The sequence below is a fragment of the Mus caroli genome, unplaced genomic scaffold, assembly GCF_978045245.1.
Source record: "Mus caroli unplaced genomic scaffold, Mus_caroli_1 scaffold_7, whole genome shotgun sequence".
In the NCBI taxonomy this organism is placed as follows: Eukaryota; Metazoa; Chordata; class Mammalia; order Rodentia; family Muridae; genus Mus; species Mus caroli.
The window spans coordinates 77,697,017-77,706,455 of record NW_028227262.1 but is presented as its reverse complement, the minus strand read 5'-3'; the positions used below and the strand labels follow the sequence as shown (position 1 = coordinate 77,706,455).

The window sequence follows — 9,439 nt, the reverse complement described above, 5'->3', positions numbered from 1 at the left end:
ATTTGCAGTCTGTGAGGTGACTCCGGGACCCAAAGAGAAACCCATCCACAAATATCTGGGAAGTAGTTGTAAATATGCGTGACAGAGTTGAGATATATATTTCTGGGCTAGCTGACAGGTTTTGGGTGTAGGCAATAAATATCTTAAGAGTTACTTCTACAGTTCACTTAAGCTCCCTTATGCGCAATGGTGTCATCCAGACTGTAGAACCTCACCCAACCTTACTCTGCGCCTGCGCCGCGCGCGTGCGTACTAGCCCTGCTGCCGCCGCGCCCTTCTCTGGGCGTCTGATTCCCTTCCTCCCAGCCCCGCCCAGGCGGCTGCCCGTGACCTGCCTGGGCGCAGGGAACGGAAAGTCGGAAGGGGTAAGAGGAGTTCAGTTCATCATGGGACTCTTTGGAAAAACCCAGGAGAAGCCTCCCAAAGAGCTGGTAAGGGCCAGCGACCGGGGAAGCTCCGCACCGGGCAGCGGAGGTGGGAACAGCCAGATGCGCTCTCAGGCTGGCCCCTATTTCCGGGGCCTTCCACTCCGCCGAGGGGCCGAGGGAAGAGTTTAGGATTGGGCTGTGAGGAGAAGCGCGCCTTGGCCGCTAGGCGTCCGACCCGGGTGTGTAGGGCCTGGTTAGGAGCACCTCGGCCTCGCCCCCAGGCGCTGGAGGCGCCACGCCGCCGGGCCCCGAGGAAACACTCTCTCCCCTGCGCGCGGTGGTACGGGCCGCCCGGAACCTTTCTCCTGCGCAAGCCCCGCCCCCGCGCCGGCCTGCAGACCACCCGGAGGACCTGCCTTAGACCGGAAGGTTGTGTGTGTTGAACCGGGTCGGAGCCCCCAAAAAGTCCAGGCACCTGCCAGGCAGGTCCGTTTCTCGCTCTCCTCTGTGTGCAGGGAAGCCCAACTTGTGTTTACTCCAGAAGCTCAGTAGTTCTCTCAGGCCCTATCCATAAGGATGCTACCGAAAACAGTTCGGCTCTGAATCCTTAGATCTGCCTATAAATTGAGTTATTTTAGAAACCAAGTATCAGCCGCCTAAGTTTGAGTCCTACTTTTAGAGGTCTCGGCTCTCTGATCTCGAAAAACTTGTCCGAGACTTCTCCCATGTCAAGTAGGGAGAGTGCTACCGCAGTAATTGACCATTGAAGGATGTGAGGTTTGAGCTAGTAGTGGTAGTGAAGGTGCATTCTTTACACACCCAGCCTTATTACTGACCACCAGTAGTCGCACCAACAGTACCAGCTCCCAGCACATAGCACTTGTGGGGGTCCCATTCCAGACCTACTAAATCAGATTTAAATTATGACTATCCCGAGTGTTTAGAATGTGCCTTGACCTTTGAGAAGCACTGTTTCTACAGCACTCAAACTTGTCCTTCTAAACCTTTAGTTCAGTTATGGAAGTGTAGCTGTCAAGCCAGTCTCATTAACTCTGCCATTGTCCGGTGCGTGTTCTATTTTTTTTTTTTTTTTTTTAGGGAGGTACTTTACTAGAGGAGAAATTGACATTACATTCTTAGCAATGGCACTTATTATTTAAAATAATGGAAACGTTAAACGAGTAATGTACATACCAGGCATAAATTTAAATAGTCATAAGACTGTTTTCTTTAGACTATCTCAATTTATGGATGACAAAGCTAAATCCACAGTCTAGTAATGATTTACTTATCTTCCTTCAAGAAGAGTATACAAATACTACAAAATGGTCTACATAATGTTCTAAAGTGAAATTGTATGCTTGCCTCATTTAAGTTCCACATGTTCAGTATTATACCAGAGAGCAAAATGTAACAGGTGAATGAATGTTCTTAATAAGAAAAGGTTTTAAGAGATGCAGTGTGGCGTGCTGTTCAGCTGCTTGGTCGTTTTCAGGACATTCCTGAAAGCAAGAGTTCAAGGCCAGACTGGACAGTGGCTCAGAAAGCAAAGATTTCCCAGGAAAGTCTGGGTGTTGTAGAGTTTCTGAGACATTACCATGCATTCGTTTTAAAAATTTAATCCCCTCATTAAAAATAAAAGTAACATTGTAAAAGTAAAGACTTTAGAGTTGGCTGTTCATCATCCTGCAAGGTCTGTGTCTTGCCCTTAGCTTTTTCCAGTGTGTCATTTATGTGAAATGGAAGTTGGATGTAAACTTGATGAGATCCAAGTTAAACTAATTTAGCGAGAATGTCTGGGTGCGTGGTGGCGCACGCCTTTAATCCCAGCACGCAGGAGGCAGAGACAGGCAGATTTCTGAGTTTGAGGCCAGCCTGGTCTACAAAGTGAGTTCTAGGACAGCCAGGGCTATACAGAGAAACCCTGTCTCGAAAAAAAGAATGTCTCACAAGGAAGCTGTGAACTTCATACTATGTACATGTTAAAAAATAGTTCTGGGTGTGTACTGGCTAGTTTTGTGTCAACTTGACACAGGCTGGAGTTATCACAGAGAAAGGAACTTCAGTTGGGGAATGCCTCCACGAGATCCAGCTGCAAGGCATTTTCTCAATTAGTGATCAAGGGGGAAGGTCCCCTTGTGGGTGATGCCATCTCTGGGCTGGTAGTCTTGATTCTATAAGAGAGCAGGCTGAGCAAGCCAGGGGAAGCAAGCCAGTAAGTAGTAACATCCCACCATGGCCTCTGCATCAGCTCCTGCTTCCTGACCTGCTTTGAGTTCTAGTCCTGACTTCCTTTGGTGATGAACAGCAGTGTGGAAGTGTAAGCTGAATAAACCCTTTCTTCCCCAACTTGCTTCTTGGTCATGTTGTTTGTGCAGGAATAGAAACCCTGACTAAGACAGGGTGGAAATGAAAGAGATTACCAGTCCGTGTCTGGGCAAGGCAAACTTCTATTATGGATCAGGAAGGTGTGCTCAGAAGAGTCAACCCACAGAGACAGCAAGTGCACCTGGTTTTTATTCTTACTCAGGTGGTAACTGTGCCTTTTCCACACTGACTGGGGTCTGACCTCACAGTCTGATTCACTCAGCTTGCCTGAAAAGAATTGCCACACCAGAAACGAAAAAGGGTTCGGGTGTCACTGCTCCATCTAATTCCTGGAGAGCAGTGGGAGGCCTTTGTATAAACAAAGGTGTTGGGATGGGAGTTTGAAACATTTGTATAAAAAGTCTTGTAAGGTGGGGAAGACTAAAAGATTTGAATTCCTTCTAAACACAAATTTAATATTTCTTTAATATTATTACTAATAATATAAGTAATAAATTATAATAAAATTATAACTAATAAAGTAAGACTATTTCTAGCATATTATGTCAGGCATATGATAAGTAGTTTCATTTTGTTTGTTTGTAGAGGGGTTCTTTTTTTTATGGTGAAAAAAAAAGTGTATATTGAGAATTAGCCATCTGGACTCAGTTTAGATGATCCCAATCTTGTTGGCAACATCTAGGGCATCATAATCAGGAGCCAAGCGAACATACGCCTTCTTCTCTTCATCGGGCCTTATTAGGGTATTGACTTTGGCCACATCAATGTCATAGAGTTTCTTGACATCCTTTTTGATCTGATGCTTGTTGGCCTTGACATCCACAATGAACACAAGAGTGCTGTTGTCCTCTATTTTCTTCATGGCTGACTCAGTGGTCAGTGGGAATATGATGATAGCATAGTGGTCAAGCTTGTTTCTCCTGGGTGCACTCTTCCGAGGACATTTTGGCTGCCTCCGGAGCCGCAGGGTCTTAGGCCCCCGGAAGGTGGTGACGTTCGGATCGCCTTTTTGTGGCTGTGGACGCTTTTCAGCACCGCCTTCTTAGCTTTCAAGGCTTTGGCTTCGGCTTTGGGAGGGGCAGGAGCTTCCTTCTTCGCTTTTGGCGCCATCTTGGCGAAAAGTGTAGAGAGGTTCTTGTTCTGTGTGCTGTATGGTTTCTGTCAGCTCCACACAAACCTAGACATATCTGGGTGGCGGGAATCGAAATTTGGGAATTGCCTTAGGCAAGTCTGTGGGGTATTGTAATGATGGATGTGGGAGGGCCTGGCTGCCTGGGCTATGCCACCCCTGGACAAGTGGTCCTGAGTGGTCCTCAGTGGTCTCTTTTGCAGTTCCCACCTCTAGGTCTCTTGACTTCTCCTGATGCACTACAACTGCAAGCTGAAACGTACCCTTTTCTTCCCCAACTTGCTTTTGGTCATGATGTTTATCACAGCAATAGAAACCAAGCTAAGACATCATGTATCCCAGGCTGGCTTGGAATTGTTGATTCTTCTAAGAGCTGATATTACCCGTGTGTACCACCGGTGATATTTGGCTGCTTGTCTCATTAAGAATGTTACTAGTAACTTTGGTCACCTGCTTCCAGGTCATGTCAGCCAGGTATCTATGATGTATTTTTTCTTTTGCTGCTATTCAATAAAATAGCACGGGGCGGGGGGCATGGACTTGGATTGAGCATCTAAATTTAGGACCCAATAGCGTCTACCAAACCAATATGATTTAATCACAGTTTGATTAATTGTAAGGGATCCTGCAACCAAATAACTAGCAAAGTGGTAGCCAGTTGACTTGTTAAGAAGCTCCAGTACCTGCCTTGCTCTCTGGCTCTCCTCCGTTTTCTGTAAACGCCATCCGATCATATTGCCTAGATTTCTCAGAATTTGCTCTCGTTCTGGGAGTTGCCTGATTTGTGACTAGGTTTTGTTTTGCTTTACTTTAATAAACTCACTGAATATGATTGGTTGAAGGAATTTTTCTCTTAGCAATAGAGAAACTGAAACATGAGGGTGCTACCTTGGTGCTTCATGGATTGGCTCTGCAGTTTCTCATTAACCCTTTTTCTTACATTCCTTAGCATCTGTTTGTACCCCTTTCTGAATTGAATGGTCTTTTAATGGTTTTCTGATTGGTAATTTCCAATGTCATCATTCCTTTCTTACTTGTTAGCTGACAGTCTTCAGTAAAGACCTTCTTGTTAGTTAGGCATGCTTGGTTACCTGAACATACACTTTGTGCTGAAAAGGCAAGAGCAGTAACTGCCCAATTGCTCTCTCTCTAATCACTAATGTTAGAATAAGGGGTTGACAGAATGTTTTCCAGAGATATGAAATGCTTTTTCTATTGAGTGTCATTTTAGTCTTGTAGATTTTAATGTTTTATATGTCATAGTCACTTTTCACCATTATTTTATGTGATGTTGAAATACAAGTTTGGTCAGTGGTGCTAAAGAGTCTGTCACTTTTAAACATAATCTTAATGGTCTCTGAGTGCTTCCTTGCTTTCTAGTGCAATTTCTTTGGTGTGATTTGTAAGCTCCCATCTTGGAACCCAAAATCCACTATTTCTCATATAATGGCAGTGCTGCCTAGAACCCAGAGTTTGGGTGCATATATGTTTCTTGCTACTGGAACGTGTTCAATTCTAGGTCTTTTTAATCAAACATGAGTAGGGTGTATTTTAGTTAAAAAACTGCAATGGCAATTATAAATTGTATCAAACCAACCCTTTGCCAAAACTAGGATAAGTAAACAGAAAGTCCAACTAGTGAAAGCACTGAGAGCAGTGGGTATCATCACAGTCAGGGTCCTGAAAGAGCTGGGTGCTCAGTCACAGGCGCTCACGAATGCTCTGATCACCTGAGCACATCTGTTGACAGACCCTGCGGCTAAAAGATTGAATTTTGTGATGTACCAAGGGCAAAGGATTCTGGCACATAACTCTGAAAATAGACCTCAGGCGTGACTGGAAACAGACTGGCATTCACAAATACTGATGCTGGTTGCAGGCAATCACTGTCCTTGGCAGATTACTGAGAACCAGTTGCCAGCCCACTAAAGTTAGATGTTTGCTAAAGACATGTAAGGTTTCTCTGGAAGAAGATGAAGTTATGTTCAAAGACTAACATTATCCTGAAAATTCTCATATATAATGTTTGGAATTGATTTTTTTAAAAGAAGACATTTATGTATGAGAGGCCTTCATATATCCTGGATGCAAATTCTTTATAAATTTTATTGGGGACTTGTTCAGCACACATCTCTAAATGGGATATCTAAATTAAACTCCTCACCTCAAGCTCAGGGAACCCTATGGATTGAGGACACCAGGAGAACAAGGCCCTCTAAATTAACTGAGCCAAGCTCATATGAACCCACAGAGACTGAAGTAGCAAGCACAGGGCCTAACTGGGCCTTCCCCAGGTCCTCTGTGTATGTGTTCTAGCTTTCCGTTTAGTATTTTTATGGAACTCCTGAGTGTGTGAACAAGTGAACTGATTCTTGTGCCTTCTCTTGGGGCCCCTTTCCTTCAGTTGGTTTGCCTTGGCTAATTTCAATATGATGGCTTTGTTTTATCTTACTATATATTATTTTGTTATATTTTGATAGCTCTTGGATAGCCTGTTCTTTTCTAATGAGAGGAGGTGGGGAGGAACTGGGAGGAGGGAGGGGAAACTGTAGTTAGTATATAGTGTATGAGAAAAAAATCTTATTTTTAGTAAAGTAAGTAAAATTATATTGAAACTATGTTTATGTGTTATATATTATATAATAATATATTTATTACACACAGATATATAGTACTTTGATGGGTTCCCAGCTCTCTCACATGAGAGTTACAACCATCACTAACTCTGTATCCAGGGCATCTGATGTCCTCTTCTGAACTCTGGGCACCAGGCATATATGTAGTACAAGACATGTAGGCAAAACACTCATATACATAAACACATCTAAATTTTTTTCAAAAACTAAATAAATGTTTTTATTATTGTTATTGGTATGGTTATAAATATCTTCTTCGCATTTGTGATATTTTTCTTTAATTACAGTCTTGTGCAAAATAAGAATTCCTACTTTTAATTTAAATAAAAATGTCAGCCCTTTCCTTTCTGGTTATTGCTTGTGTCTTTTAAAACTTAATTTTAAAGATTTATTTTTTATTTACTTATTTTTTAGGGAAATATTAATCAATTTTATGTAATATTCTTTTATTTATTTATTTATATTAGATATTTTCTTTATATACATTTCAAATGCTATCCCGAAAGTTCCCTATACCCTCCCTCCGCCCTGCTCCCCTACCCACTCACTCCTGCTTTAAAGATTTATTTTTAAGTTAAGTGTGGGTATCTGGGAGTGGGTGAACACATGTAAGTCAGAGGCCTAGCACATTGGATCTCCTAGAGCTGGAGTTTCACGGGTGCTGGGAATCCCAGGGCCTCGGTAAGAGTGCACGTATCCTAGCTTGCTGGGCCAGCTCTCCAGCCCATTTCTTAGCTTTGTTTGCTTGTTTTGTTTTCTGTGTTTTGCTTTTTTGTGTTTTGTTTTGTTTTGTTTTAAGAAATCCTCTAACTCGACAGCATCTCTTCCTAGATCGAGGGCTTGGAGAGAGAGCTTTATGTTGTATGCTTAGGCAAGCCTTCTTTCACTGAGCCACGTCTCTAGTTTTCCAGTTAACTCTGGTGTAATGACTTTTATTTCATAATTGTGTTTTGAATCCACCAGGAATTAGCTTCAGGGATTGGTGGAACCAGGATTTGGACAATTGGTTTCTGTGCATTGTTTGTCTCAGCACTGGTTGTAGGTGATGCCTTCTTGCTCTTTTCAGTTTCCTTCATCTAGTTGTGCCTGGCATATAATAGCCTCAGTGAGTGAATTTGAATAAAGCACTTATCTTGATAGTCTCAACCTTTCTGTAGGTTTTTTTTTATGGTCTTCACAACATAGTCTAACTTACAAATTGATTTTTAAAACCTTGTTACTGCATTCCTACTTATTTAAATACCTTTTTTGTGTTAGTAAAGTACTGTTAAAACTAACTAAATATTTGTTTAAATTTCTTTTTATCTATTTTGAATCTTCTTTAAGGTATCTTTGTACTTATGGAACCTCTTTGATACATTTTGTTGAGCTGCTGGTCTCAGACTGTGTTTCTGAACTCTTAAAGAATATTAGAGACATATGGAAGCATGTAAAACGCTAAGTGTCATCTGGGCTGCCCCAGTCTAGTGAAACTGGCATTTTAAAAATATTAACAATAGCCAAAAGTTATAGCAAACTCGATTGGTCATCAACAGGTGAAGAGAGAAATGTTTGTGGTGTATACATATAATGGGATTAAAGGTGAAACATAAAAAAAAGATGATTTTCATGCCACAGCAAGCATGAACCTTGAAAAATGCTATGAAAGAATTTAGAACCAAAGGGCACATACTGTATGAATGTTTTTATATGATATAATCAGAACAACCAGTTCTATAAAGATAGAAAATAAAATACTAGTTGCCAAGGAGTTGGTAGATGGGAAGATAAGGGATTCTTTAAGGTGTGTACTATATTCCATGGTGATGAAAAGATTTTAAGGGTTGATAGCAAGTTATACTAAGTTTCACCATCAATTATATACTTTAACACGATTAGTTGCATATTATATAAATTTAACTTAAAATGTAAAAAACCTAGCCTGATTAATTATTTAAAAATTGTATTTCCTCGTAGTTTTATTTATGCTTTAAGTTTTTGTGTGTGTGTAGATGACACTCCTGTGCGTATGCCAGAAGAGGACGTAGAGCGTCACTTTCTGCCTTGTTCCCTAAAAGCTCATTAAACTCGAAGCTCACCATTTTGGCAGGGTTGGCTTGGCCAGTGAACTCCAGGGATTCACTTGTTTCTGTCTCCCAGTTTTGGGGCTATAAGTCATGGCTGGCTTTTAAGTGTTGAAACATTTCTTTCAGTGGTATCATTGTTTTTATAAATATTTTACAGATTTTGGTAAGTAATTGTTAAATGTTAAACTTGAAATTTAATAGAAACACATCTACTGATAGGAATTTTTAAATGCAGTTTAATTCATGTACTTGTGTGTGAATGTTACAGGGTTCTGAGTTCTGTTCCTTTCCAATTAATATAGAATTTTTGGTTTGATGTAAGTACTGAAAGCCCTTTCAGTAAGGAGCTGGTGATAGAATGGCACTGAAGTAGTAGCAGTGTCACTCAGTTCTTCCGAGTCATGTGCCAAAACGCATACAGTAATTTAATATAACTTTTACTTTTAATGATACAGCAGCTGACACTTCAGATTTTTCTTCAGTATTTTTGAAAAAGGAAGAGAATTGGAAAGCAGTTCACTGGTGTGAGAATGTGCTAGCTATTAGAGTCCCTACACCAGTATCTCCACTTGGCTACATTTAGTGCCTCAGAGTTAACCTGACAGGAAGAAAAATAACATAAAAAGATAAGTTCCTAGTATACAGGCAGAGTAGTTTTTAAAATAATTATGTGTAAAAGATGAAAATCTTCTGATGCCGTAAGACTGTCCTTGCCCAGGTACCATGTACAAAATACTAGTGTGCCTGCAGGGTCTTTCTAAAGTGCTCTTCTTCCCTGCCAGGCTGTAAACAGTTTGGAGTGCCTGTTTACCGTGAATGAAGAGTTAGTTAAAAAAGAAAGGGAAAGGAAAGGAAAGGGAAGAAAGAAATGGCCCTAAAGATTTTTCTACAGAATTAAAAAAAAAAATGTGT

At 41.2% G+C, this 9,439-nt stretch overlaps 1 protein-coding gene and 1 pseudogene across 4 annotated transcripts in view; one reads left to right on the top strand and one right to left on the bottom strand.

The window, feature by feature from the left end:
* The first annotated feature begins 269 nt into the window (after positions 1-269).
* The window catches only part of Chmp3 (charged multivesicular body protein 3), a 45,553-nt gene continuing 36,383 nt past the window's right edge, over positions 270-9,439 (top strand). For 3 of the 4 annotated variants that reach the window (XM_085840541.1, XM_085840539.1, XM_085840538.1), the window contains exon 1: positions 270-431. In XM_085840541.1, coding sequence (XP_085696667.1) covers positions 387-431 — 45 coding nt within the window. In that variant the 5' untranslated portion in view covers positions 270-386. Of the gene's footprint in view, positions 432-733; positions 855-9,439 lie in introns of those variants that run through there. The other variant, XM_085840542.1, reaches the window with a different exon arrangement.
* LOC147003952 (large ribosomal subunit protein uL23 pseudogene) lies at positions 3,324-3,806 on the bottom strand (annotated as a pseudogene).